The sequence below is a fragment of the Notolabrus celidotus genome, chromosome 5 (genome assembly GCF_009762535.1).
Source record: "Notolabrus celidotus isolate fNotCel1 chromosome 5, fNotCel1.pri, whole genome shotgun sequence".
Classification (NCBI taxonomy): Eukaryota; Metazoa; Chordata; class Actinopteri; order Labriformes; family Labridae; genus Notolabrus; species Notolabrus celidotus.
The window spans coordinates 1,332,864-1,359,234 of NC_048276.1; the positions used below are offsets into that span (position 1 = coordinate 1,332,864).

A 26,371-nucleotide genomic window follows, 5' to 3' on the forward strand; every position below is an offset into this window, starting at 1 on the left:
TTGCTTTGGTGGATTCATGATTTATTAAAGTGTGCTCTGTGAAAAAGGAGTGTTTATTTTTACAGATAGATAGATAGACTGACTACACAGGCATATACACCCATGATGTCCCTCACAACTAATCACGCACATGTACTACTTTAACCACGCGTGAGGAGGCAACACACACACACACACACACACACACACACACACACACACACACACACACACACACACACACACACATTCTCACGTACACACACGCACTCACAGAGGAAACGTTGCACTGCAGACCAGACTGACGTGACTCCACTGCCAGCTCAGAGCTCTGCCTGCTCTGATGAAAATAAACCTCCAGTCCAAACTGAGGGCGAATAAAAACCCCACACACACACGAGTTGTCAAAAGCATTCTTAAATCAACAGCTGGGATAAATATGACTCTTATGCAACCATGAATTAGAGTGATGATGTGCTGAAAGCTGCACATAATAAAATAGACCTTGTGTTTTCCCCTCTATTGCCTCCTGCTGTATATGCAGTCCTTGGTCGGTGCTGTCCATGAAAATGTCCTCTGATTTGTAGTTTAACTTGAAATACGCAGATGACTACAAAAATAAACGCTGGGTATCATCAGCCCAATTTTTTTTTCCTCCCCTTGCAGATGCACGCAGCTCCGCGCGCCTCGCCGTGCTCAGCTCAGTCTTGAAGCAGCAGAAGATTTGTCTGTAAACAGAGACGCGGTGCTGTTGGTCTCGATGCGAAACGCAGGCTTTTAGGAGACGGTGAGTCCTTCGAGTGGGGATTTTATTACACAGAGAGGCTCGTGTCATCAGTGGAAGCTGGTGAGGGAACACCGTTGTCTTATTCTTTTTTGGGGAAGGTGTCTCTTTTTTTTTTTTCCTCTTTTGCTTGTGTGCGCGCGTATCCGAGCTGTGTCACCCCATCCGTGCTTTAGTGTGTCTGTGCTTCATATAGGCTAACTGTCCGTTTCATGAGTCCTGGTCCAAAGCTGTCTCGGTTGGTTGCGAGGCTGTCTTTGGGTACATGTCAGGGTGGTTTTTTTTTTATCCCCTTGGATATCAGGAGTCAGGCAGCTAGAGAACGCGCGATGGAAAAAAACACAAGGGATCCCATGTGAAAATGTAAGAGGATTTTTATTTAGCAGGCACTGAAAGAGAGATTAGGACGACAGCAGTGGAAGTTAAATTGTGCTGCATATAAAATGGGCGGGCTGCTCTTTATATCAGGTTGGTACAGCCTAAATTAAATGGTCTGCGCTGGAGATAAAGTCTCCATGCGCTCCATTTACTGGCACGATTAATGAACTAAAACCTTTATTTTGAAAGAGACCTCCTCATTGCATTGAGCCAGATTTGTTAGTTTAGGACGTTTTTTTGGTGTTGTTGCTGACAGACTGAGAGAGAGTTGAACTCACTACAGCATCACCAATGAACAGTGATGAGAGAGAGACCTGCGCATATCGTCAGCAGCCGCTTCTCCAGCCTCAAGCTAGAATTCGTCAGATCTGAGATCACAGAGGATTCTTCTCATTCAGACCGGCTAGGAAAAGAGATTCTGAAAAGTTGGAGGATATAGAACCCCGACTCATCTGCTGTAAGTCATTTTGCTCCATTTTGCTCGCCCTTTTTTCAATCCGGCAGAAGAAGCAGCAGAAGGGGGGAGAGAGAGGGGAGAGAGAGGGGGGGAGTCACACTCGGATTTAGAGAGCCACGGTTTGTGCTGCTGGACGCTGCTAGAATCCAAGACCAGTTTTATTGGGGAGAAGGGGGGAGTCTGCCGTCGAAATCGGGACCGTTTGAGGTGATATTTTAGGACTAACAGGATCCGTTTGATGCTGTGAGGAGGCTGCTTTCAGCACCACGGACAGCGCTCCGAATAAAACAGCATCATTTGCTTAATTACTCCGCCACGCACGGATTGGATCTCCATGCATGTATTTAGAGCAGCAGCAGCCTTGCAGAGGGATGCCAGTTGCATGCTAAAATGTCTCTCCATGCAGCTGATGATATGTTGAAACATCGTCGTGGAGACAGAGAGACAGAGAGAGAGAGAGAGAGAGAGAGAGGGGGAGACATTTCCTCTGAATAACTTAGAAAGTGTGCTTATGTGCGGGATTTTCTCCTCCATTCGTTAATCTGCATCATCCCTCTGCTTTGTCAAATCCTTGTCAACCAACGGATTTTTATTTCATGTCAAGAGGGCATTGTGCGTCCCCACATCTTCCACCTTGGAACATCACAAGCAAGTATAGCAGGGTATTGTCTCCTCTGTGTGTGGAATCTGTCTCACTGCTAGGATTTGGCGAAATTCTGCCTTAGCGTTTTTTTCCTCTTGAAGTGGAAAACTGGTCGCCTCGTGGTCACATCGAGTGTGCCTTCATCCAAATGGATCATAAATCCCAGCATTGTGTTTTGCATGCGCAATAGCGCAGGCTAATTGCACACATACTTTATGACCTGGCTGACATCATAGCTTCATGATTGAGGAGGAAGGGAACGCTCGTGTTTTTAGGAGGGATTTCAGGTTCAGGTTACTTTATTTGTACCTGTAGGTAAACTTGTTTTGCAGCCAGTGAGATGTTAGGTGGATACAAAATTACAAGATAGATGTCAGACAGAACAAACTACTTAATGTGCAGAACATGCAAAAATATCCTGAAACCAATCTAACAGTAAAAATAGTAAAATGAATAGACATGGTAAAATGATGAAGGTGCTAAAGGTTCCATTTAAAATGCACATCAGATAGAATCACATGAATAAATAAATCACACAATCTGGACTCAAGTCTTAAAATTGGAGGCTGACTGTGTGAGAAAATAAAAGCTATAGCTTGTTCAGCTCAGTGATAGCAGCAGGAACAAAGCTTTTCTTGTGACGCTGTGTCCTGCACCTTGAGACTAAAAACCGTCGTCCAGAGTGTAGAAGCTGGAAATCACCGTGCAGAGGGTGTGAGGCGTTATTTGGGCTTGATATTGCGGTATTGCGCGTTTCACTTTGCAGGGTATTAGGGGAGGCTGTGCACAGGTGCTACAGGCTCACACGGGCTGTTATGTGGTCGATGATGTGTTGCCTTGTTATGTCTTCTTAATCATTATGCGCTACAGATGCAGACACACTCAGGCGTGCGTATTGAGCTATGAAAGTCGTATTCATTCCGGATTCCTCCTCTCTCATCATCGACATGCTGAGCACTTCTTCCAATCCGGTCTCCCACATAGTTAGGGTGTAGGATATGTCTCTGTCAGGGTGACAGATAATCCACAATGATGATGTAAATCTTCGAGGGGGGGGGGCGCGTGTGTCAAGTGGCATGTGATGGCCCAACGCATGTGGCAGGGCCATTTGGTTTGATTCATGCGCTGTCAGTGAATCTGTGAGGGATGTTAAGGAGCAAAAACCTCCCATAAAGCATCTCCAGCGGGACAAGGTCTTCACTCCTCACAGCTCCCACCTCCTCCACCTCTGCTGTTGTTGCTTTAGCACATCTACATGTTTGTTGACACTTGATGTGGTGACATATTGATGGGATGGTGGGGGGGTTAATGCTGGATCTCTGGCTCCTCTGACTTGGTAATGATGCTCATTTTCTCCCTCTCTCTCTCTCTCTGTGTCTTTGACCTCCAGCAGTGAAAGGTCCTCATATTGCAACTATGTGTGGACGGAGCAGGACGGCCTTTCTGTGTCTGTGGGCTTGCTTGCTCGCCGCCAACAGCGTGCTGGGTGGGAAGAGGTAAGAAGCAACTTTAGCTTACAGATGCATGTGTCTTTGCTTTGCATTGGATGCTTTGAAATGACATGGAGGACACAGTTATCTGCACTTAACATTAGAGTCAAAATCCAAGGTCAAAAGTGTTCTTTTGGAGACATTCTCTTTTTGAATTTGGATTAAAAAAGTCTAATTTTCACTGTTTCGTTCACTGATTTCTTCTGTGGCTTGGATTTTGGATCTTTATGCAGAGTTTGCACCAAAATCCAAGTGAAATATTTGTTCTCATTCTTTAAATATCGATGCAACTCTGTTATTCGGCTAACTTACATCTGAGGGACAAACTTTAAGGCCAAACTGCATGGGGGGAATTATTTGACAGAGTTAGATCCAAACAGAATTCACCATCCAGTCAGTTTTAGTCTTTAAAATGTGGTCAAATTCTTAAAGAACCACGCTGTGCACCCTCTGTGTTGATATTGTGTCTTCCTCATGCTTCGTCTTTGGGTTTTCACAAAGTTTTTACAGCTTTCAGAGAATATTCACTGCTTTTAAAAACTGGGGCACCCCCACAGGACGCCACACGCTCATTATTGCATGGAGTTAATAAGAAGTGCAACACAGAGAGTGAAGACGAGGAGCAGAAATAGACACACTCTGAATGTTTTTGGTTCTGTAGACCTGTGGAACAACATCTCTGTCCTCAGATCGCTGAGCTGAGTGAGTGTGTGTCGCTCAGTGATATTTGGCACACATTTGCTCACATGTGTTTGTGACAGTGACTGCAGGGACAGTAGGGTCCATGTACAGACACACTTCTCAATGTCAACTCGGATGTGTTGGATGTCACCTAACCAGAAGCAGACGCGCAGTGAGAGAGAGGGAGAGGGAAAGAGAGAGGGAGAGTGATTGGACGAGAGATGACAGCAATAAGATCCAACGTCATGTGACTTGCAACTGCATTAATTCCCACATGATTCAAACGCTGGGCAGGCTGACATGTGTAGCAGAGCTCTAAACAGTGTCATCAGGATGCACTCGTTGGATTCACGTGGGTAACTTTGGCAGGGAATAAACACGCAGGCAAGATAAATGTGGGAGTAGAAACTCCAGGCCAGAAAGTACAATTCATCTGCTTGATATCTTTTGATTCCTGTGGAGAACGGCGCAGGAACTGATGGGATCTCACTCATCTGCATGGTTGAATAATTCAGCAGAGCTGTCATAGGTGGTTGACTTGAACACTGACGTCTGGAGATGGTCCATATTTCTCCTCTCTCTCTCTCTGTGACAAACCACAAACATCCACACGGCGCAGGGAGGCTACGTTTCAGTCTGTACACACTGAGCGCGTGCAGAACACAGATGGGATGTGTCCTATTTTGTATACGGTGCATCTGCGATACATCGTTATTGCAGGCTGATTTGATCCAGGTTTCAGATGTGCGCTGACTTATGGCTGAAGGGGAGGGAGGCGGGGGGGTTTGATTTACTGCAGGTTTAAGAGAATGTTAAAAATTACTGATTACTTCACCGAGGAGCTGTCACCACAAAACTGCAAAGCAATTATCACCCAAAGATTTAGTGAATAACCCAACCCCCCCCCCACTCCTTTCCTCTTTTTGAAGTCACACACACACACGCTCTCACACACACCTTGGGGGATTTCAACAAGACACGGTAATCAGGAAGACCTAGCACTCTGCTACAGTATGTTGCCAACGAGAGAAATTGCCTTATAATTAGATATCCAAGTGACGGGAGAGAAGGAGAGAGAGGAGAGGAGAGAGAGACATTTCCAGAGTGAGTGTGAACAGCACTGTTGCTGTTCAGATGACCTGTAGATGGGGATGGTGTACAATGTTTTATGAGGAAGTGGCCCCTGGCTGATAAACATGTGTATTCTTCCACAGCACCTTTTCCCCCCTTCCCTATTATTTCTTCCTTTTCCTTGAGATTCAACCTCAGACGCTCCTCTGCATGTTTCCCTTACACACTGTAAAAAATGTCCGTCTCAGAGAAGCAGAGAATCACTGCATCCATTCTCATGTGTAGAAATGTAGGGGTTGAATAAACTGGAAACACGTTTGGTCAAAGAAAGGCTCAAAATGTATTTTCACCATCTCCTCCTCTGGTTTTTAAAGACCCATGAGTTCTCTCTCCTTCATATGAAATGCATCTTAATTATAGTTTAACTTGAAGGACCCAAAGGACAGTGTAGCTTGTTCCTTCTGTTTACAGAGTCTGAAACAAGCGGACTGTAACCCCCAGGGCACACCAAAAACTGTTCTGGCGTCGTGATGTGATTTGGCAAATTGGAAATGCGTGAATAAATGTAGAAAGCAGGAATATTAAGGAGGGAGGGAAGAGGAGGTGTTTTTAATTTTGCCTCCGCTGATTTGCTTTCCTTATTTATTCATAATTGGCTTCACAGACCCGAACAAGACAGATTAATTATTGTTTTGAATTTGAAAGTGTTTCAAAGCTGTTACCTCCGCGTATGACGCTGAAACTAAATTGCTCATCTCAGTTTGTGCAGTTTGGAAGCTGGCTCTGGTTCCTCACACAGTTCCATTTGTTGGTTTTTTTTCTTTTTGGCAGATAGAATGCAGCCTCACAAATGAAGTGAAAGTAGTGGCAGAGAGATTCACATTAACCCTTTTATACAATTCCATGTGTGGCGTTTTTTTGATTTCTGCTTTCAAAGCGGACTGTTTAGCGGCTCAAACTCAAAGCTGCAGGATCTCTGCTTCAATCCCACAGCCGCGTCGTCTCCTTCCAGTTTCACTCAACAGAAATCCTCACCTTATCCCAACCTCTGCCTTTTATCTCCCCCGCCGCCATCTCCATCTTTTTCTTTCCCCCTCATCTTTGTCGAGTCCTCCTCACAGACGCCACTCTCCCTTCCCTCCTGGCGCAGGTCCCCGCTAACTAATCTTGATGACCTCTCCCTCTCCTTGGAGCCTTCCAGCTACAGCAGAGCCCTGTTTCCAAACACTGTTTATTTTTGCATGCAATCAAAACCATACACTAAGAAAAAAAAAAAGAGGGTGGGCTTAATGCTCAGCGGCACACTATAGAAGAGACTTTCATCTGATTGTTATCAGCAGAAACACACATGCAAACATATGCAGGGGGTAAGTACACACACACCTCCTGAGTGTACAGAATAAGCATGCATTAAATCAGGTAATGCAAACACACACATGCACACACACACACACACACCCTCTCTAAACATTCCTGTGGCGTCCCTGCATATATGAGGCTCAATTAAGGGCTGTATGCCTGATTATGAGTGTGCTGAAATATTTATGCTGGGAGATGCAGCAAACTCGACTCTCACAATCGCTGATTGAGATTGTTTTGGGCGTTGCTGTGAGCATTTTGTTTCATGTTCAAAGAGCACATTCAGCCAGGCCTGTGTGGTCTATAAAGGACCAGATTAGGGGATAAATAATGGAGTGTGATTCCTGAGACTGTCACTTGTTGGTGTCGGTTTGACATCATGCATACCAAGAGAACTCCATCTTTTGTAAACACACACATGTCCCCAAAGGGATGATAACAGATATTTCCCCCTCTGTGGGATTCTTCCTCCTGTGTTCCCCTCTTTCATGCACCAATCTATATGATCTGACCCCCCCGGGTGAGACAGTGAATACATACTGGGATAATACGCCGCTGTTACAGATTTCACAAAGTTCCTGGTCCATTTTTACACAGTGTGACTCATGATGCACCCTGTGCTTCCCATGTTGGTAAGCACAGCCATCTTGCTAACTTCAGAGCCCTGCTCCTCTGTTTTTGTGTCTTTGATTTATGATTCATATGCAGAGTTTCTTTCTACTCTTTTGGCAGTTTGGATCATGGTTTTGGGGCTCTAGCTGTGACGACTTTAAACCTTCTTCTTCTCTGCTTCTTTGCCAGCTCTGGGCAGAACGGCATGACAGATGAACAGAAAGATAACACTACAGTGTTCACCAAGATCTTAGACAGCCTTCTGGATGGCTATGACAACCGCCTCAGGCCAGGACTGGGAGGTCAGTAAACCCGAGTCATTGCATGTTCTTTGTCCCTCATGGTGACTGTTTGTTGTGTTCCCTGCAAATATGGAAATATCCTTTAAAAGAAGACTCTCCCTGTGCTAAGCTGCTCATAGTAATGTCTGTGTGAGTTCATGTGATGGAGGCAGGTTTGCTTTCAGCGTCAGATTGCATGAGGTGATAATTAAAAGACAGAACTGGATACTCTTTCTTCACCTGCTGCTGAATCGTCACAAAGCAAGCACTTCCAAAAGAACACAGCTAACGTCATTTTACTGCGTGGGCTCCTCTTCACTCTATTGTCAACTGTCCATTGTTAGAGAGAGAGAGAGAGAGAGAGAGAGAGAGAGAGAGAGAGAGAGAGAGAGAGAGAGAGAGAGAGAGAGAGACAAACAAAATGGCAGAAAAAGAGGACGAAGAGGAGACAAACCAGAGACAGAGAGAGAAGGGAAGGAAGCAGAGAGTGGGAAAGAGGAGCGAACAGGGAGAGATAATGTGAGAACCGGTGTGTGAAGGACACTGAGGATCGCACAGCGTGATGCGGCGGCAGGCTTCAAACACACAGATGAATAAAAAAAAACTCTTCCTGCTACAAGTTCAACTGCAGAGGGGAAGGAATTATGGATTATGATGGGTATCATTCATAAATCACGCTGTCACATTTCAGTTTCAGAATCAGCAGGAGCAAACTCTCTCTCTCTCTCTCTCTCACGCACACACATCACCTCTGCCACCGCCTCAGATTGAATCGTCAGTGGACCTATTTTTCCTCTCAGTGTTACGGAGCCAGAGTGGCAGATTTTCTGTAATACAAGAATACATACATTTATCAGGAGGCTGAAGCAGTGTACGGGTAATGGGGCTGACACTGAAGCCAACAGCAGCAGCAGAAATGCTTATCGACGTCCAAAATGGGAATTTTGATGCTTTATTTTCCTGCAATGTGTGTGTGTGTGTGTGTGTTAGAGCTAATGTTGAGTGGATCAGAGGCTATAGCCAGGTGGGTTTGTATTAACAGGTAGTTAGGGGCTAATGAATGCTACTGATAGTCACTCACTCTGGCAATTTCCTGCTTCAACAGAGCGTGTAACTGAAGTCAAGACTGACATTTTCGTGACTAGTATTGGGCCAGTTTCGGACCACGACATGGTAAGACTCTTTCTGCCTTTTTAAATGTCACCAGTCTCCCCCGTATCCCTCCACTCCACACCCTCATCTTGTGTTCCCCCCTCCCCTCTCTCTCCCCTCTCTCCCTGGTCTCTAAGCTGTGAGATAATTATTAATTTGATGTTTCATTCCATTAATGCCTGATGTGTTAATAAACCTGTCGCTGTACGCTCCACATAAACACTCGTACCTTCGACTGTTTGTGCACCTGAGTTCTGTTTAGTAATCCTTGCTTTACATGCTCTGTTTCTTTAGGCTTTAGAGGAAGTAAGATTTATTTATAGAGCACCTCTAAAGAACAGAGGTCACAAGGTGCTTTACAACAGCAACAATAGAAAACATTAACAGGCAAAACAGAGATTACAAATACACAAAAACAGACAGATTCAACAAAGGCAAGTCTAAACAGAGAGGTCTTCAACTGCTTTTTGAACCTGTCCACAGAGTCTACAGTTCTCAGCTCCACAGTGAGACTGTTCCAGAGTTTAGAATCCCTTTAGTTTTAAACCTGGTACGAGGCACAACCAATAAACCCTGATCAGAGGACCTCAGAGTCCTGCTGGAGTTCTAAGGCTTCAGCAGCTCCCTGATGTAGACTGGAGCCACTAAACACTGAGCGCTCTGTACACAACAACAAGAATTGGATAAACTGGATCCTACATTTAACTGGAAGCCAGTGCAAAGCAAGGAGGAAGAATGTATATTTCATGCACATGCTGATCCATCTTCACAGAGAAATCTGCTGCTTGGAAACATGTGGGTATTAATGTTTAAAGCTGGGGTTGGTGTTCAGATTTAGATCCACTTTCTGTTATAGTTAAAATGATCTTCATGTCTTGATGGTAATCAATACATAAGAGCCCTATCTACTGAAGGTTTGCATGTATAAAAACACCTGCAAACTTGATAGCGCACACAAAGCTGATGTACTGACCGGCTGCACCGATTGTGTCTGTCAAATCAGCAAAATAGCACCCGCAATCCATTTAGTGTGTTTGCAGAACTCATGCAGATTATCAGAACGTGCAAAATACCGTGAGAATGAGATGCAAATGTTATCATTTAGCACCTGCAATGTGATTTCTCAAACCTGAAAGCGATTGCGGTTGGTGTTTTTGCGTCTATATTTAGCACGTTTGAAAGGCAGGTGCAAACTGGCACAGCGTCACTGCTGCACCATCGCAGTTACTCCCAGTGCGTTCATCTCCTGTGCTCTCCCCTCCCTCTTCATTCGCCGGCGGCTCAGTTGAAGGACTGCCACTGAATGACCTCCTGACTGTTGCCCGGGCGTTGACGGCCAGTCAGCACAGACGCAGCAGCACTGACCAGCTGCCTCTTGTGCGCAATGATGGCGGTGGAGTGTCACAGCAGAGGGCGTGCGCCACATTGGACACAGCTCTCACCTCCTGTGCGATGGCCTGTAACACATCCGCCTGATTTCTTTGTTGCTGCAGCAACTCCAGATCAATGTCATCATAACAATCTGAACGCCTGCACGCAATCATAGAAGATCACGCGCAACACACACAGAAATAGAACATGCAACTGTTTTGTTTGCACACGCAATTTAGCGCTCGTTAACCTGCACCAACCAATCCCTGCCATCAGGAGCCAAAGGATGAAACCAATCAGATCCCATCCTGCCGTTCTGCCCGCCTCCTGTGATAATGTGTTGGTGTTTTCTAACCGCTGAGTGAGACATGAGTTGACGTAGTGCAAAACACAAACCATGTGCTGAGGACAGGTTTGGAATCAGTCACCATCATATGGTCGTGAATCAGCGGCGCTCATGCATGTGAGCGGGGGAGGGGTTAGAAGGAGTCCTGACGAAATGCTACATTCAAATTCATGCTAGTTTTCCATGACTACCAACCCTATCTTTAAGGATGAAGACGTAGCAAGAAAAGAGAATTAAATAAATCATATGATGCGATCAGGGGGTGGAGCCACACAGCTTTGACTTGGGGGTCCAAACAGGGGCTCTGACTGTTGAAGGGTTGGGCTAACCCCAAACCTAGGAGGGTTACTTCCAATAATCACATCTACTTTAACTTCTTCTTATAAAATAATTTAACTAATGTTACATTTTTGAAGATTTCTAATGTTAACATTAAAACCAATCAACCAATCAATCAATCAATCAATCAATCAATCAATCAATCAATCAATCAATCAATCAATCAATCAATCTTTATGTATTAAGAGCTTTTCACATAATGACATTGTAACACAAAGTGCTGGACAAGAAAAACAACTTCAAATAGAATAAATTAAGAAAAAAGATCCCAGCCCCGACCCCAAACCCACCCCATAATCCTAAGGTTAACAACACAATATGCAACAATAATATTAAAAACAATAAAATAAATAAATAAATAAAAAAGCTAAATAATTTGCTGAACGAACTGAGGAAACACTCTCATGATATCTTAATGAGGAAACACTGGAGGTAAAATAAGATGTTAAAACTCAAAACAGGAAATTAAAATCACCAAAGTGAAATACATTTGTAAGATAATAAAAGTCTAAAATATTAAACCATTAAAAGAAAATAAGATGTGAGACTTAAAATAAATAAATAAGTAAATAAATAAATACAACTATTAAAGATAATAATGAAAATTAGTTAAAAGGACTAAAAAGGTCGGTCTTGAGTTTTAAATGTGCTGAACTCTTTAAGGACTCAAAATGAAGATGATTGTTTAAAGTCAAAGCATCAATAAAAATAATATTCAAACCCACAGAAACTCCTGTCTCTGCAGCTCGCTGAAACACAACAGCTGAGTTGAGTATAAGTAATGCCTCTGACATGGCAAACAGCCAATCATGTTTAAGACTTCCAGGGTGGCCAATCAGTTTTCAGAGGTGACCATGACCACCTCCTGGCTCCACCACTGGATGCGACTGATGAAACATCATGACTGTCTTGAAGTTCTGGGCTTTAGATTCAAATATTTGAATGAGGAAATGCAACATTGCTGCAGAAATCTGCACTTTGATATGTTTATATTTAGAAGGTCGTTCACTTTGGAGACTCCTGTAACAGTAGGATGAGAATACGTGACGTAGCTGGCAGCGAATGTAAAGCATAAAGAGCCTCACTTTGAAATTCAAATGCACACATCAAAACGTGAATCATCACCTTTACTGATTTTTTTTTTTTTTAAATTCTGCTTCCATATGCTCTCCTTCAAAAAACGGCTGCAGGCTGTTCAAACACGAGCATCTGATCTTTACCCCGTGCACCGGAAACCAATTAATCTCCTCCAAATGTCTCGCTGCTTCTCCTTCACCACTTCAAGTAAAATAAAAAACTGCACACGTGAAGTGTGTGTCAGTGTGTGTGTGTGTGTGTGTGTGTGTGTGTGTGTGTGTGTACTCTATTTGACATAATCTCAGTTAATTGCTCAAGCTGACATGCAGCTCAGGACGTTTTTTTGCTGCTGTGTTGAAGCCAGAAGGAAGGAGCTGAAGAACATTTTCTCCATCTCCAGTCTGTCCTCTTTTTTTCCTCCTCTTTTACCTTGAAGCTTTGTTTCAGTTCATACTAATTATCCTAGTGGGGAAAAAGAGAGAGAGAGAGAGAGAGATGGAGAGAGAGAGAGGGGGAGGGGGTGAAGACAAAAAAAAAAAAAGGCTGAACTGTAATTTTTACAGCCTCCCTTTACTCTGTCGGCCCGTCATGTGGAACCATTAAACTCTGCTCTGAGCTACACTCATTAGCTGCTGCCGCCAAAATGAAATGTTCTCTTAATTTTGTGTCCAGTGCTTCCTCTTTGTGTCCAGGGTCATTTTGGTTACAGAGGAGAAGAAGAAGTTCCCCTAAAGATAAATGCTAACAATAATCCTTTGTGGCACTTAGCTAACAATGCAAGACCCAATGAGCAATACAGAGAAACTGATCCCCCATTTGCTTTAAGAGTATTAAACTGACATGACCATATTTGAATAAGAAAATCAAGTAAAGTGGACGGGAGGGGATGACACAATGGAAGCATATTCTTTAAGTTACCAGATAGAAAAGCATCTGCTATGAAAGCTAAGTCACCAGCAGGGGAACTAGGCCGACACGTCATGAGAGAGGCGATGTAAAGAGGAAGGTACAAGTGAGGCAGCATCATCCAAACCAGCATCAGAGGGATTCAGTATTCAGAACCACTGTCAGAGTCTCACCTGTGTTCCCTCCCCCTGCAGGAGTACACCATCGATGTCTTCTTCAGACAGAGCTGGAAGGACGAAAGGTTAAAGTTCAAAGGTCCCATGGCCGTGCTGCGTCTCAACAACCTCATGGCCAGCAAGATCTGGACCCCCGATACCTTCTTCCACAACGGCAAGAAGTCCGTGGCCCACAACATGACCATGCCCAACAAGCTGCTGCGGATCACAGAGGAAGGCACCCTGCTGTACACCATGAGGTAGGACTGACGCGTTTTTAACCACTACACCGGTGCAATGGAGGATTTTAGAGTGGAGGTGCTTGGAGCAGAAGCAGAAGATGACTTGGTGCCATTTAAATATCAGTGCACATCTGATTATCAGGGGGAGAACGGAGGGTCAAGGACAGCCTGGGTTTGTGTAGTCTGAACTGAAAGGGGGTGACTAACGTGGTTTTATGAACAATCTGCTAAAACACCATGAAAAGCCCGCCTGGTGTGAGCTCTCTGTGATTTTCCAAAGCGCCCGAGCATTTAGCAACACGGACAGTTTCTCAGTGATTCTCTAAAACAGTTCTGTGCAGACACATTACTCAAATTGAAGTAAATTATGTTTTTTTGGGGCATTTTCAGCAGAATTAAAGCTCATTTGGTGCATTTGAAGGATGTTTTAGCAGCAGCATGGTGTACGCTGGATTGACTCTTAATTGCCGTTGGTAAAAAGAACACCTGCCTTTTTTACTGAAGCTGGTTTGGTTGGTTTTGGAAATGTGAGAGCTCAGAGACCACACCAGACTTTAGCTGTCACTGTAAACAGAAGGATGTTCTTCTTTTAGAGGTTGAACGTCACGTTTTTAACAATTGTTCCTCGGTGTTTTTGCTGTGTGAAGGTTTATTGATGTTGTCCGGACAAAGGGTGCTTAGCTTTGGAGCCGGCTGTAGTCCCAGTCCTAGTCCAAGCTGTATTTTGTGCTCATCTTTCTGTCCCCACATGTCTTATAAGTCCACCAAGCTGTCCCTTCAGAGATAAGGAATGGAAATGTTTGAGCTATCAGGCACTGGCTATACAGCTAAGTTATGAAGCAGGCATTATTGTGGATTTTGGGATGGTGTTGGTTATAAGATCTGAATAAAAGACAACAATCCATCAAATTTCATCATTTCTTTAACATCTTTGCATTGATGATGTTCTGTTTTAATGGTTATTGGATGTTTAAGGGTGTCTTTAGGTAAATTGGGCTTCACCTGCTGAAAAATACAATGTGCAAGAATTACTGGTGGTTTTGGATTTGGAAATGGGATCTGTTGTTCTTCAGTAAAACATCTGAAACAACCAGATTGATCTTTTTGATCTTATTGGACTTCTTCTGGTTTTAAAGGGGATTAGAAAACAGTGGAGATCTTTGAATTTAGGCCTTTAACTACAGAAAATAACTAACATTACTTTCATGGATTAATGTTTTTGGTTCTTTGGTAATAAGATCTGTTAGAGACTAAAATAACTGGAAACAACCAGACTGAGCTCTTTAGACATTTTCAACAACCTCTCTTTTGTGCATTACCATAAATGTGTTTTATTGATGTGGTTTCAACAGTTACATAATGGAATATAATGGTAATCCTTCACTCCATCAGGCTTCAGATACTTGAACACACTTGTAAGAAGGAGTCATTGTTGGTTTTAGGTTGTTTTCTTGGCAGTATAATAAAGCCTGAAACATCAAGACTCTGCTTTTTAGAGTTAAAGGACTTCACATTTTCCAATAATTCTTCCTTTGTGTGTTTTATTTGTGTTGCTTTGTGGTGTAGTATTGAAATAATGGACATGTTTGGCTGTAGTTACATAATGGAATATAATGGTAATCCTTCACTCCATCAGGCTTCAGATTCTTGAACACACTTGTAAGAAGGAGTCATTGTTGGTTTTGTTGATTTCTTGGCGACAAAATCAGTTGTTATATAAAAAACCTGAAACATCCAGACTCTGCTTTCTAGATTTATAGGACTTCAAATGTTCCAATATCTTATTATTTTGTGCACAGTATGGGAAATAATAATATCAATACTTTTTAATGTAATCATTTATTATATTTTTGGAAATGAATGGACATTTTTCCAGATACCAGGCTTCAACCACACAGGATATCATGTTAGTGAAAATGATTTCCAGTTCTTCTTTTCTTTTATGGTCATTGAAATCTTTTCTTTCTTCTCTAAGATCTCTAAGATTCATAAAGACTAAAATAACTGGAAACAACCAGACTGAGCTCTTTAAACATTTTCAACACCCTCTCTTTTGTGCGTTACAAATCGTGTCTTTTATTGATGTGGTTTCAATAATTCCTGTAATATAATGGTAATCATTTTCTCCATCAGGCTTCAGATACTTGAAAATACTTGAGAGGAAGATTCATTGTTGGTTCTGGATTGATTTCTTGCCGACAATATCTGTTAGATAAAAAAAACCCTGAAAGAACCAGACTTTACTTCACATTATCCAATAGTTTTTATTTTGTGCACAATTTGGAAAATAAAACATTTTTCTCATGTAATAATTTTGTAATTTTTTTGGGAAATGATTGGACATTTTTCCAGATACCAGGCTGAGACCACACAATAAATCATGTTAGTGAAAATGATTGTGTTTTTGGTCATTGAAGCTTTTTCTTTCTTCTCTCTTCTTTTCTAACGTTCTTAAATATCAGTTATTCTTTGGTGATAAGATCTGTTAAGACATTAAATTAACTGGAAACAACCAGACTGAGCTCTTTAACTTAACATTTTCAACAACCTTTATGTTGTGCATCACCAAAAATGTGTTAGATAAAAAACTGAAACATCCAGACTCTGCTTTTTAGATTTATAGGACTTCAAATGTTCCAGTATCTTTTTAATGTGTGCACAGTATGGGAAATAATAATAACAATGCTTTTTAATGTAATCATTTATTATACTTTTGGAAATGAATGGACATTTTTCCAGATACCAGGCTTCAACCACACAGGATATCATGCTAGTGAAAATGATTTCCAGTTCTTCTTTTCTTTTATGGTCATTGAAATCTTTTCTTTCTTCTCTAAGATTCCTAAAGACTAAAATAACTGGAAACAACCAGACTGAGCTCTTTAAACATTTTCAACACCCTCTCTTTTGTGCGTTACAAATCGTGTGTTTTATTGATGTGGTTTCAATAATTCTTGTAATATAATGGTAATCATTTTCTCCATCAGGCTTCAGATACTTGAAAATACTTGAGAGTAAGATTCATTGTTGGTTCTGGATTGATTTCTTGCCGACAATATCCGTTAGATAAAAAACCCTGAAACAACCAGACTTTACTTCACATTATCCAATAGTTTTTATTTTGTGCACAATTTGGAAAATAAAACATTTTTTTCATGTAATAATTTTGTAATTGTTTTTGGAAATGATTGGACATTTTTCCAGATACCAGGCTGAAACCACACAAGGAATCATGTTAGTGAAAATGATTGAGTTTTTGGTCATTGAAGCTTTTTCTTTCTTCTCTCTTCTTTTCTAACGTTCTTAAATATCAGGTGTTGTTTGGTAATAAGATCTGTTAAGACATTAAATTAACTGGAAACAACCAGACTGAGCTCTTTAACTTAACATTTTCAACAACCTTTATGTTGTGCATCACCAAAAATGTGTGAGATAAAAAACTGAAACATCCAGACTCTGCTTTTTAGATTTATAGGACTTCAAATGTTCCAGTATCTTTTTATTTTGTGCACAGTATGGGAAATAATAATAACAATACTTTTTAATGTAATCATTTATTATATTTTGGAAATGAATGGACATTTTTCCAGATATCAGGCTTTAACCACACAGGATATCATGTTAGTGAAAATGATTTCCAGTTCTTCTTTTCTTTTATGGTCATTTTATCTTCTTCTCTCTTCTTTTCTAACATTACTTAAACATTGTTTTCTCTTTGGTAATAAGATTTGTTAAGACATTAAATTAACTGAAAAGAAGCAGACTGAGCTCTTTAACTAAACATTGTCAACACTCTTTATGTGCTGCATCACCAAAAACAGGTTTTATTGATGTGGTTTCAACAGTTCTTTGAATATAATGGTAATCATTTTCTCCATCAGGCTTCACATACTTGAAAATACTTGAGAGGAAGATTCATTGTTGGTTCTGAATTGATTTCTTGGCAACAATGTTTGTTGTTAGATAAAAAAAAAAACTAAACTTCACTTCACATTTTTAAATAATTTATATTTTGTGCACAGTTGGGAAAATAATAATAATAATTTCTATGTAATCATTTTATGATATTTTTTGAAAATAAATGGACATTTTTCCAGATACCAGGATGAGACCACACAAGAAATCATGTTAGTGAAAATGATTGAATTTTTGGTCATTGAAGCTTTTTCTTTCTTCTCTCCTCTTTTCTAACATTCTTAAATATCAGTTAGAGATCTGATCTGTTAGACAATACAAATAACTGGAAACAACCAGATCCATTTGTTCTATCTTACTGTCTTCTTCTGGTGTTAAAGGTGACATATCATGCAAAATTGACTTTTTAATGGTTCTTTACCTGAAATCTGTGTCCCTGTCTACAAACCCCCCGAGAATGAAAAGACTCCATTCTGCCCCTGTTCTGATTTCTCCACCTTTCTGTAAATGTGTGTGAAACCAGCCGTTTCAGACTTCAGTGTTTTTGTTACGTAACAACAATATCCGGTCTGTAACAGGAAGTCAGAGCTCAGAGCTTGTTCAGCCCATAGACTGTATAAAATACAACTCAACCCCTCCTCCGTTTTTCATTCCCTGCACACATGTGTGCTAACAAGGAGCTTAGGAGGGAGGCATGCTAGTTGTAGGCTGTCTTAATAAACACAAAGGTCGCTTTGACTCCCCACGTCTGCAGATTTGAAGATGTAGTGGATGATTTTTATTTGTCATGGATAAGTGCTAGCGCTAGTTAGCATAGCTACATAGCTACATGTCGTAGCTGTAGCTGTGTACCAAGACACACGTCGACATACTGACAAATAAAACAACAAGAAACACTAAATCTGTGACCAATCCTTCAGAAAAGGTCCCGCTGCCTTTCTGGCAGAGATCGGTTTTACTCCCCACGTCTGCAGATTTGAAGATCTAGTGGATGATTTTTATTTGTCATGGATAAGTGCTAGCGCTAATTAGCATAGCCACATAGCTACATGTTCATAGCTGTAGCTGTAGCTGTGTACCAAGACACACGTCTACATACTGATAAATAAAACAACAAGAAACACTAAATCTGTGACCAATGGTTCAGAAAGGTCCTGCTGCAGGCGCCTCTCCGTCAGGATCAGATTCTGGATCAGATTCAGAGGGTTGAAGTAACGCGGGTCTGTGAGCAGCCGTGTATATTCAGCCAACATGTAAACATTAGATCAACGTGCTGGAGAGCCGAGGCACATCCACTTCCTGAGGGGGCGTGGTCAGAGAGAAAACAGAGTGTTCTGAGGAGGACTGAAGAAGAGGGGTTTTCAGGCAGACCAAAATCTGATTTCAAAGTGTTTTTTTGAGCATAAACTTTAAAGACATGTTTTGGGGACCTCTTAGACCAATATATGTTGATGAAAAAAGCGTGATATGTCACCTTTAACAGTGATTAAAAAACAGTGGATATATTTAACTAAAGGCTTATAGCTACACAAAATAACTAACATTTTAATCTTCATTGATAAGATCTGTGAGGGACTAAAATAACTAGAAACAACCAGACTGAGCTCTTTAAACATTTTCAACCACTTCTCTTTTGTGTGTTACCATAAATGTGTTTTATTGATGTGGTTTCAACAGTTCTTGTAATATAATGGTAATCCTTCACTCCATCAGGCTTCAGATACTTGAACACACTTGAGAGTAAGATTCATTGTTGGTTTAAGGTTGTTTTCTTGGCAGTATAATAAAGCCTGAAACATCAAGACTCTGCTTTTTAGAGTTAAAGGACTTCACATTTTCCAATAATTCTCCTTTTGTGTGTTTTATTTATGTTGCTTTATGGTGTAGTATTGAAATAATGGACATGTTTGGCTGTATGAGGCTTAAACCACACACCAAAATCACAAAATGACTTCCTGTTCTTTGTTTTTGGTCATTGGAGGTTTCCCTCTGATAATGTCCAGATTAAACATTTTAAAGCTGCAGTATGAAACATTTATAACATCTTCTTCCCACCCTGAAACACATTAATCCACCTTACACTGTGACATGCAGGGATTCACAGATCTAGTAAATTCCTGTTTTTATGTGTTATTACTTATTTATTGTTCTTTAGAGACCACAGTCAGCCATTTATGATATCACATTTACTTTTATTACATTTCCCCCTTTTTTCCATTCTAGTGTTCAGCAGTAAAAAAATAAAGCCGCTTCATCCCATCATGATTTATCACGATCGGGATGCTTCCTGACAGTTACAGCAGGAAGATAAGGTGCATGACCAGCTGAGCTGAGCTTCAAACCACTCGTGGCACCTCAGTAGCCTTCAGTGGAGGGCGGGTAAATAAAAACCTGAGGGCTCAAACCTTGATGCACACCAACAGAGTGATTCTAATGCGAGCTGTCTGCAGCCAGGATCGTAAAACATTTGTTTTAGCATGTTTACTGGCGGCGTTGGGGAGGGGGGAGGGGGATGGGGGGTCAGAGGCGGAGCCCTGTATTGCTGTCACAGATGAGCGAGATGAAGGATGGATGGGAGATTAGTGTGTCACGGGTGGCCTGACATGCTGTTTTTCACAAAGCTGTCAGGAAATAGAAACCCTCAGCTGAGACGACCGGAGAGGTTTCTGCAGTTTCACTGTTTGGTGTGCAAAAAAAATACAACACCACGTGTTCCTGCTTCCTACATGTTAGCCTTAAATCAGGCATGTCCAAAATACAATTACGGCCCAATGTCCATTTATTTATGGCCCCAAGCTTCCATCTTAAAATGTGTTATTTATAGCAAAGAAATTAATCACATTCTGAATCATCTGTACATTTGGCAGCTTCTTTCAAGCTCACAAACAAACTAAAGTCAATCCAGAAACGTCTCAAACAGCTTCATATGGACTACTTGTATAAAGCCAAAGCTCTGTGAATTCTGCAAGACGGCAATAAAGAAGAAACACAAGAACTCTTAAAGCTGACAGGTTTTCAAATTAATGTTTTTATCATGATGTGAAAATGTTCTTTATGAACACTAAAAGTTCAAAAGACACAAAAGAGGACACAAGACAAGATCCAAATTATGACATTGTAAAGAAAAGGTCAAATTTGGTGCTTAAAAAATGTTCAGAACTCAGGAAAGTAATTATTTTGTTCTTAATTTTTTGTCTGCTGGTCAGAACAGTCTTAAAAACAACATGAAGAAGAAGTGTGATGAAATCCAGATCATGATCCTTTCATAGGAAAATAATGAGATAATATTTTTCCCACATTACCCGACCCGAATGAAAAACATTTTCCTCCAGAAGAAGATGAAGTTTGCCAATATTTACATGGTACTTCCTAGTTACTGTTTTATTGAGAAAACATTTAAAATAATTGTTATTAAATATTTCATATAGAACTTTTAGGATTCCAAAGTCTCAGTAGGAGCCACTGGCCCTGAGGTATTCTGACAACATCATATGTGGCCCTATTTGAAAAAAGTTTGCACACCCCTGCCTTAAATCCTCTTCATCTTCCTCCAGTGCACCGTCACTTGTTCTTTCCCCTCCTTTCTTTGCACATGCTCTGTCCATCCTTACATTCTGTGCTACTCTTTCTCTTCCAGGCTCACAGTACGAGCAGAGTGTCCCATGCACCTGGAAGACTTCCCTATGGATGCTCATGCCTGTCCGCTCAAGTTCGGCAGCTGTAAGTGGCCTCTTCACACACACACACACACACACACACACACATGACCACACATGTTCACAAACACACATGTATCCCTCTGACACACTGTCATCATCCAACTGGAAGCACGAGTTCCTGATAGGGGATGACAGTGCGGTAACAGCTGTCCTCCCAGAGGATTTGTTCCCACCAAGGCCCCTCTGGTCCACCTCATTCAACCCTGTAAGACCCTAGAAGACCCCTACGTACGGACCTGTGTTTACCCACAGTCGCGGTGTCTGTAATACTTCCAGAACATCACACCAGCTGCTCACTGCTGACAGCTTCCTACCCTCAGCATCCTTGGAGAAGACGTAGCGAGAGATAGGAAGATGGAGAGGAAAAAGGGAGCAGAGGCAGTGGGGGAGGGGGACAGAGAGCAAGCAAAAAAATACAGCAAGAGTGAAACAGATAGAAAGCGTCAAACTGCCTCTCCGCCATCCTCTCGACAGCTGCACAGCGTGAGTGAGAGGACCGAGCATCAACCCCCCCTTCAAATTGAACTCACTCCCTAAATATTTCAGTGATGAGCTCTCTTCCTTATGCTGCAGTCTGCAGAGGAGCCATCCTTTTCCTCTGCAGTGGCCGAGCCACACTGCGGCTTTGACAGGTCGGGTGGCCGGAGGGAAGGGAAGACTGACTTGGCTCTTTTGAGGTCATGTTGTCCTGTTGTGATGTTGTTTGTTTGTTTTCTTATAAGTCCAGGGGATAACATGAAGTGACACAACATCACATCGCATCACGTGCTGAGATGTTGGCAAAGAGGCGGACAAAATAGGAAGCAGGGGCGAGCTTAGATGATAAAAAAGAGATGAGATAAAACACTTCCAACAAGGTGAAAAGGAAAAGGATAATAAGCTTCAAAAGCAAACGAGACAAGACAGGCAGGTTTGAGATGAGAGCAGGGAGACGAGATGCAGGGGGACAAGTTGAGACGAGGTGAGGATTTAAGTGGAAGACCTCGTTTCAGATTTGTTTTTCTTTTCCCTTCCTGCGGGCATCCCTGCCAGCTCTGAAGACGCAGCCCGAAAAAGGAGCGCCCACGTGACGAGCAGACAACCAGCAGCAAAATAATTTATAACTTTTTTCACTCTGTCCTCGTCAGACGCCTACACCCGAGCAGAGGTGGTGTACGTGTGGACCCGAGGAGCTGCCCAGTCTGTGGTGGTGGCGGAGGATGGGTCCAGGTTAAACCAGTACGATCTGATGGGGCAGAGTGTGGACTCTGGTGTGGTGCAGTCCAGCACAGGTGGGTTTTTCAGTTGGATCATGTTGTGCATTTAATTAAAGCTTTGACTGGGAAATGAAAATAACTGCTCTTTTAATCCAGCACAGGCAGGTTTGAGGTGGATTAAATGTTCCTCTTAAAGCTCCTGTGAAGAGTTTGTGTCTGGTATATGAAAGCAGCTGCAGTCACACCATCCCCTCTTTATGACCTACAAAGCTAACAACACTATCAATGTCTATGTTGTTATTTTTAATGTGCATTCTATTTTATTTCTTTGCATTTCCAACAGCAAAAAATCTCAGTTACTGATTTATTTAAGTGTTAAAATGAGGCAAATTTAATGATTTTGTTAAAATGTGCAGAACTGAATCAGAAGAAGTAATCTGCCTGTTAAAGCTCCAGTGAGCAACTTCCTGCTTGTGTCCACTTTGGCGCCCCCTGTGGACAAAGCTGTACTTGCAGTCTATCATCTGCTCTTGTCCTTTCCAAGTGTTCACCATTCACACTCATCCTTTATCAGTCAAACATATCACTGACTGTAGTTCTCTACTGTGGAAAATGCAAAAGAGGCTGTTTTGTCAGAGTGCCGTTAATCTCTTCATCTGACACCTCCCCTCCTGCAGCGCTTGTGAGCATTAAGAAAAACTTAACTGCATATGTTATCTCCTTGTTGGTGGTGTTGTTTGCTTTTTAAGGCCATAAAGAGGCAAAAGTATTAATTCCAGCCTGTTTCATAACACCCTAAAAACTCCTCACTGGAGCTTTAAATGCACCAATTGGACATTTTCAGCGTTCCCATAAAGAAAAAGCTTAAACACACACACAGTCATCTTCATAAATCCCAACTGAGAGCACCAACAGTCTGAAACAGCAAATTTTATCGCTCTCTGTTTGACAGCCACGTCCCAGATTTGATAATTTCCCTACCGGCCATTACATCCTCTTCCCACCTCCTCCTCTTCCTCCATTGATACTGGCACAAATTAGTGACAGCGTAAAAATGGGTGACCTGTTTGCAGTGATGTTGGCCGCAGGCAGAAAGGAATGCTTTAGACAGCTCTTTCCCTGAAGCAATGCTGAGCTTTACTTGCAACAAGCCCCCCCCAATGACTGCATCTACCAAGCGTTATTCAATAAGGAGCGTTGGAACATTTTATGATGGGGAGATTTATTCACTAACGTCTCTGGATGTTGAGAATCAACATATTGTTTCATGCACATTAAACTCCAGTGTGGTTCCTGTGTGTTTGTGATTGCGCTCTGATGAGATGGATCCTGCGTGGTTTGGAGTTTGCTGACAAATCACGCCCGCAACCGCGCCAATAAATCTCACAATGAAGTCCAAAAACACAAGCAGCCATTTAAAAAAATGCAGCACTTAAGTCTGCAGGGAGGAAGTATAAATGTTGTCTAAAGTTTATCCGTGCACTTGTTCTCATATCTTCATGTCTGTCGTTTGCAGGAGAGTATGTTGTGATGACAACCCACTTCCACCTGAAGCGGAAAATTGGTTACTTTGTGATCCAGACGTATCTCCCCTGCATCATGACAGTTATCCTCTCCCAAGTGTCGTTCTGGCTCAACAGAGAGTCCGTCCCTGCCAGGACTGTGTTTGGTGAGTTGTCTGCTCTCCTTCCCTTTGAAACATCTGTGCTGAGAGAAAATGAGCCCAGAAAACAGAAGGTTTCAAATCTGTTCCTGGAAAAATCCATTTGGCAGATATGATGACAGGCCACCAGGATTTCACTCCAAACTATAGTGCTGTTGAGCAAGGAGCTAATTGGGCTGCTTAAAGATGGAGTAAAGCAGGAAATGATCATCTTAATGGATCACATGCAAAATACTTTGGGGTTATTATGCAAGAAATGCTGTGTGGTTGTTTTTGTGAAGACATACAGCACTTCTGATTTACATGAACACACTTCCTGAGGTTGTTTTAAAGCATCCATACATTCTGCTCCATCTCTCCTTCACTACATGACTTTGTTTTGAAGCGATCTCAGTCAGAAGAGATTTCAGATTCTGATTGTTTTTTGGATTTTTCAACCATGACTGCAAACGTGTGAAACACCATCTGCCTTTTCTTTGAAATGAAAAACATCTGACGCGTTCCACTAATTAAAAGCAACTGTGAGACACACAGCTTTTAAGCACACTGCTGTCGATGACCCTGGAGTGCGGCTTCGCTTCTTCACACAAAGATGAGAAAATGTTCTCACTGTCAGTGTTTCTGACAACTCACGAGACAAGGCCTCAGTGTGAGGGAGACGGCTTCAATGGAGGAGGGTTCTCATTATGTTTGATTGAGTTTGATGACTGATGGCTGATGGCGAGGGAGAGTCTTTCATGTGGACGAACATCATTAACCTCTTAGACACCGTGACTACACAACAACGTCAGGACTCAGTTCCATCATCACCACATCATTAAACCTCAATCCAGCAAATATAGGTGCCCTAATGTGGGATTCCACATCCCATCTGAAGCTTTTTAACACACAGCAGGACCACCACATAGAAACACACTTAGACATGCACAGACAGAGAGTCTTCTCCATTCTGAAACTACACATTGTCACAGTCTCTCAAACGCCTCCAGTCTCAGATACCCCTATTGACCGAGGCAGCTTCATGGCCGGTTCAGATCCTGCCTGTACGCTGAAGTCACTGAAGCTGAAACCTGCTCCATACTTATGTGTCAAATCTACACATTAGCACATGTCTTAAATTAGCATAGCCTCATACCTGCACATATAGCCTGACATGCATCTCACAACACAATGAAACAACACAGACAGCAAGCCCTGGGATTGGTCCGCTGTGAAGCATTGTCATTTCCTGTGTTTACAATACGTCCTGTATCGTCGTGGTCGTCCCTCGTCTTCTGCCTACACCGGTTCAGCAGCAGTACGTCACATCTCCTCCAATCCCTCCTCTCTTTTCTTGTTTGCATTAATAGCAGTGTGATCACCTGCTGCTCAACATTTATCAGCTGCAACTCCAACAGACCAAGAACCAGGAAGTGGTGATATAACAGGGATTAAAAATCACACTGCAGACTAGCGTTAAAGCAGAGTACTGCAGAGTGACGCAGACAGTCCAATGCTAAAGTATGCAGTGGACATGATGGCCACTATGGTTAGCTAGAGGCAAGGCAGCAGTATAAGCTAGGCTTAAGTGCCAGTTGTTAGGATCCACTGCACTCTGCTGTAACAGCCTTTATTAAAGCATGTGACACAGCAAATATTCTCAATGGCTGATACATTTGACAATTAAGATGAAGCATGGTCTGCAAGGAGAAATATGTTTTGGCGTCATCCACATAGGGAACCAAAATCAGCAACATAACTTTAATTTTTATTTTTATTTTTCAACAATTTTCTTTCTTTTTTGCAATCCTTATAATTCAAGTGTCTGTGCCGTATTCAATGTTGCTCATCCGTGCCTTAAATTGCCCCCTGGGGACAAATACAGTTTTTTGAATTGAATTGAATTGAAGGCAGTTAGCTTAACCTAGCCTATCATTTTCTAAATGCTAGCATGCAGCAGAGACATTCATGTGTGGCTAAGATTCAAAGATCCCTGAGTCACACGGTGTTTCTAAGTGGCAAACTCAGAGAATTGAAGCCAATGCAGAAGTGCTATAAAGCTGCAGTTCCTTGAGTGTCCACTAGAGGCTGGCTGCAGAAACACAGGAAACCACATACACACCCATTCAAAGAGACGATCTTTACAGCAGAAATAAACATGTTTACAGTAATCTGGAGAGCTCATTTCTCCATCAACACTGTACGGGGTGAGTTTATGTATAACTTGTTATTTTTGAAGATATTAAATGTATGAGTGTTGCCCAAATAAGGGCGTGGCTGACTTGATTGAAAGGTGGGAACACTGTAGCTGTTAGCGAGGAGGCTAAAGCCCCGCCTCTTTACCTCACACTAAGTTAGGTTGAGTTCAGCATTTCCAATATGGCAGCCGCCGCCAATCAGCTTCAGAGACAGCTCTGGTTTTTCATGTTTAATATCTACAAATAGAAACCTGTGTATTATTATAGAAAGATGAATTAATAGTGAATATAAAAGGTTAGTGAAGAACACATCCTTGTTTGAGAATCTGCTGTATCTGTATTCTGCCTCGCCTGCATCACACAAAGACTGCTTCCTGC

General features: G+C 42.0%; 1 protein-coding gene across 1 annotated transcript in view; it reads left to right on the forward strand.

The window, feature by feature from the left end:
- Positions 1–645: 645 nt before the first annotated feature.
- Positions 646–26,371, forward strand: part of LOC117813283 (gamma-aminobutyric acid receptor subunit alpha-1-like) — a 35,421-nt gene continuing 9,695 nt past the window's right edge. Inside the window, exons 1-8 of the mRNA XM_034684418.1 lie at positions 646–766; positions 3,632–3,737; positions 7,644–7,756; positions 8,841–8,908; positions 13,121–13,341; positions 20,876–20,958; positions 22,085–22,228; positions 23,670–23,822. Of these exons, the coding sequence (XP_034540309.1) occupies positions 3,658–3,737; positions 7,644–7,756; positions 8,841–8,908; positions 13,121–13,341; positions 20,876–20,958; positions 22,085–22,228; positions 23,670–23,822 (862 nt within the window). The 5' untranslated portion in view covers positions 646–766; positions 3,632–3,657. The remainder of the gene's footprint in view (positions 767–3,631; positions 3,738–7,643; positions 7,757–8,840; positions 8,909–13,120; positions 13,342–20,875; positions 20,959–22,084; positions 22,229–23,669; positions 23,823–26,371) is intronic.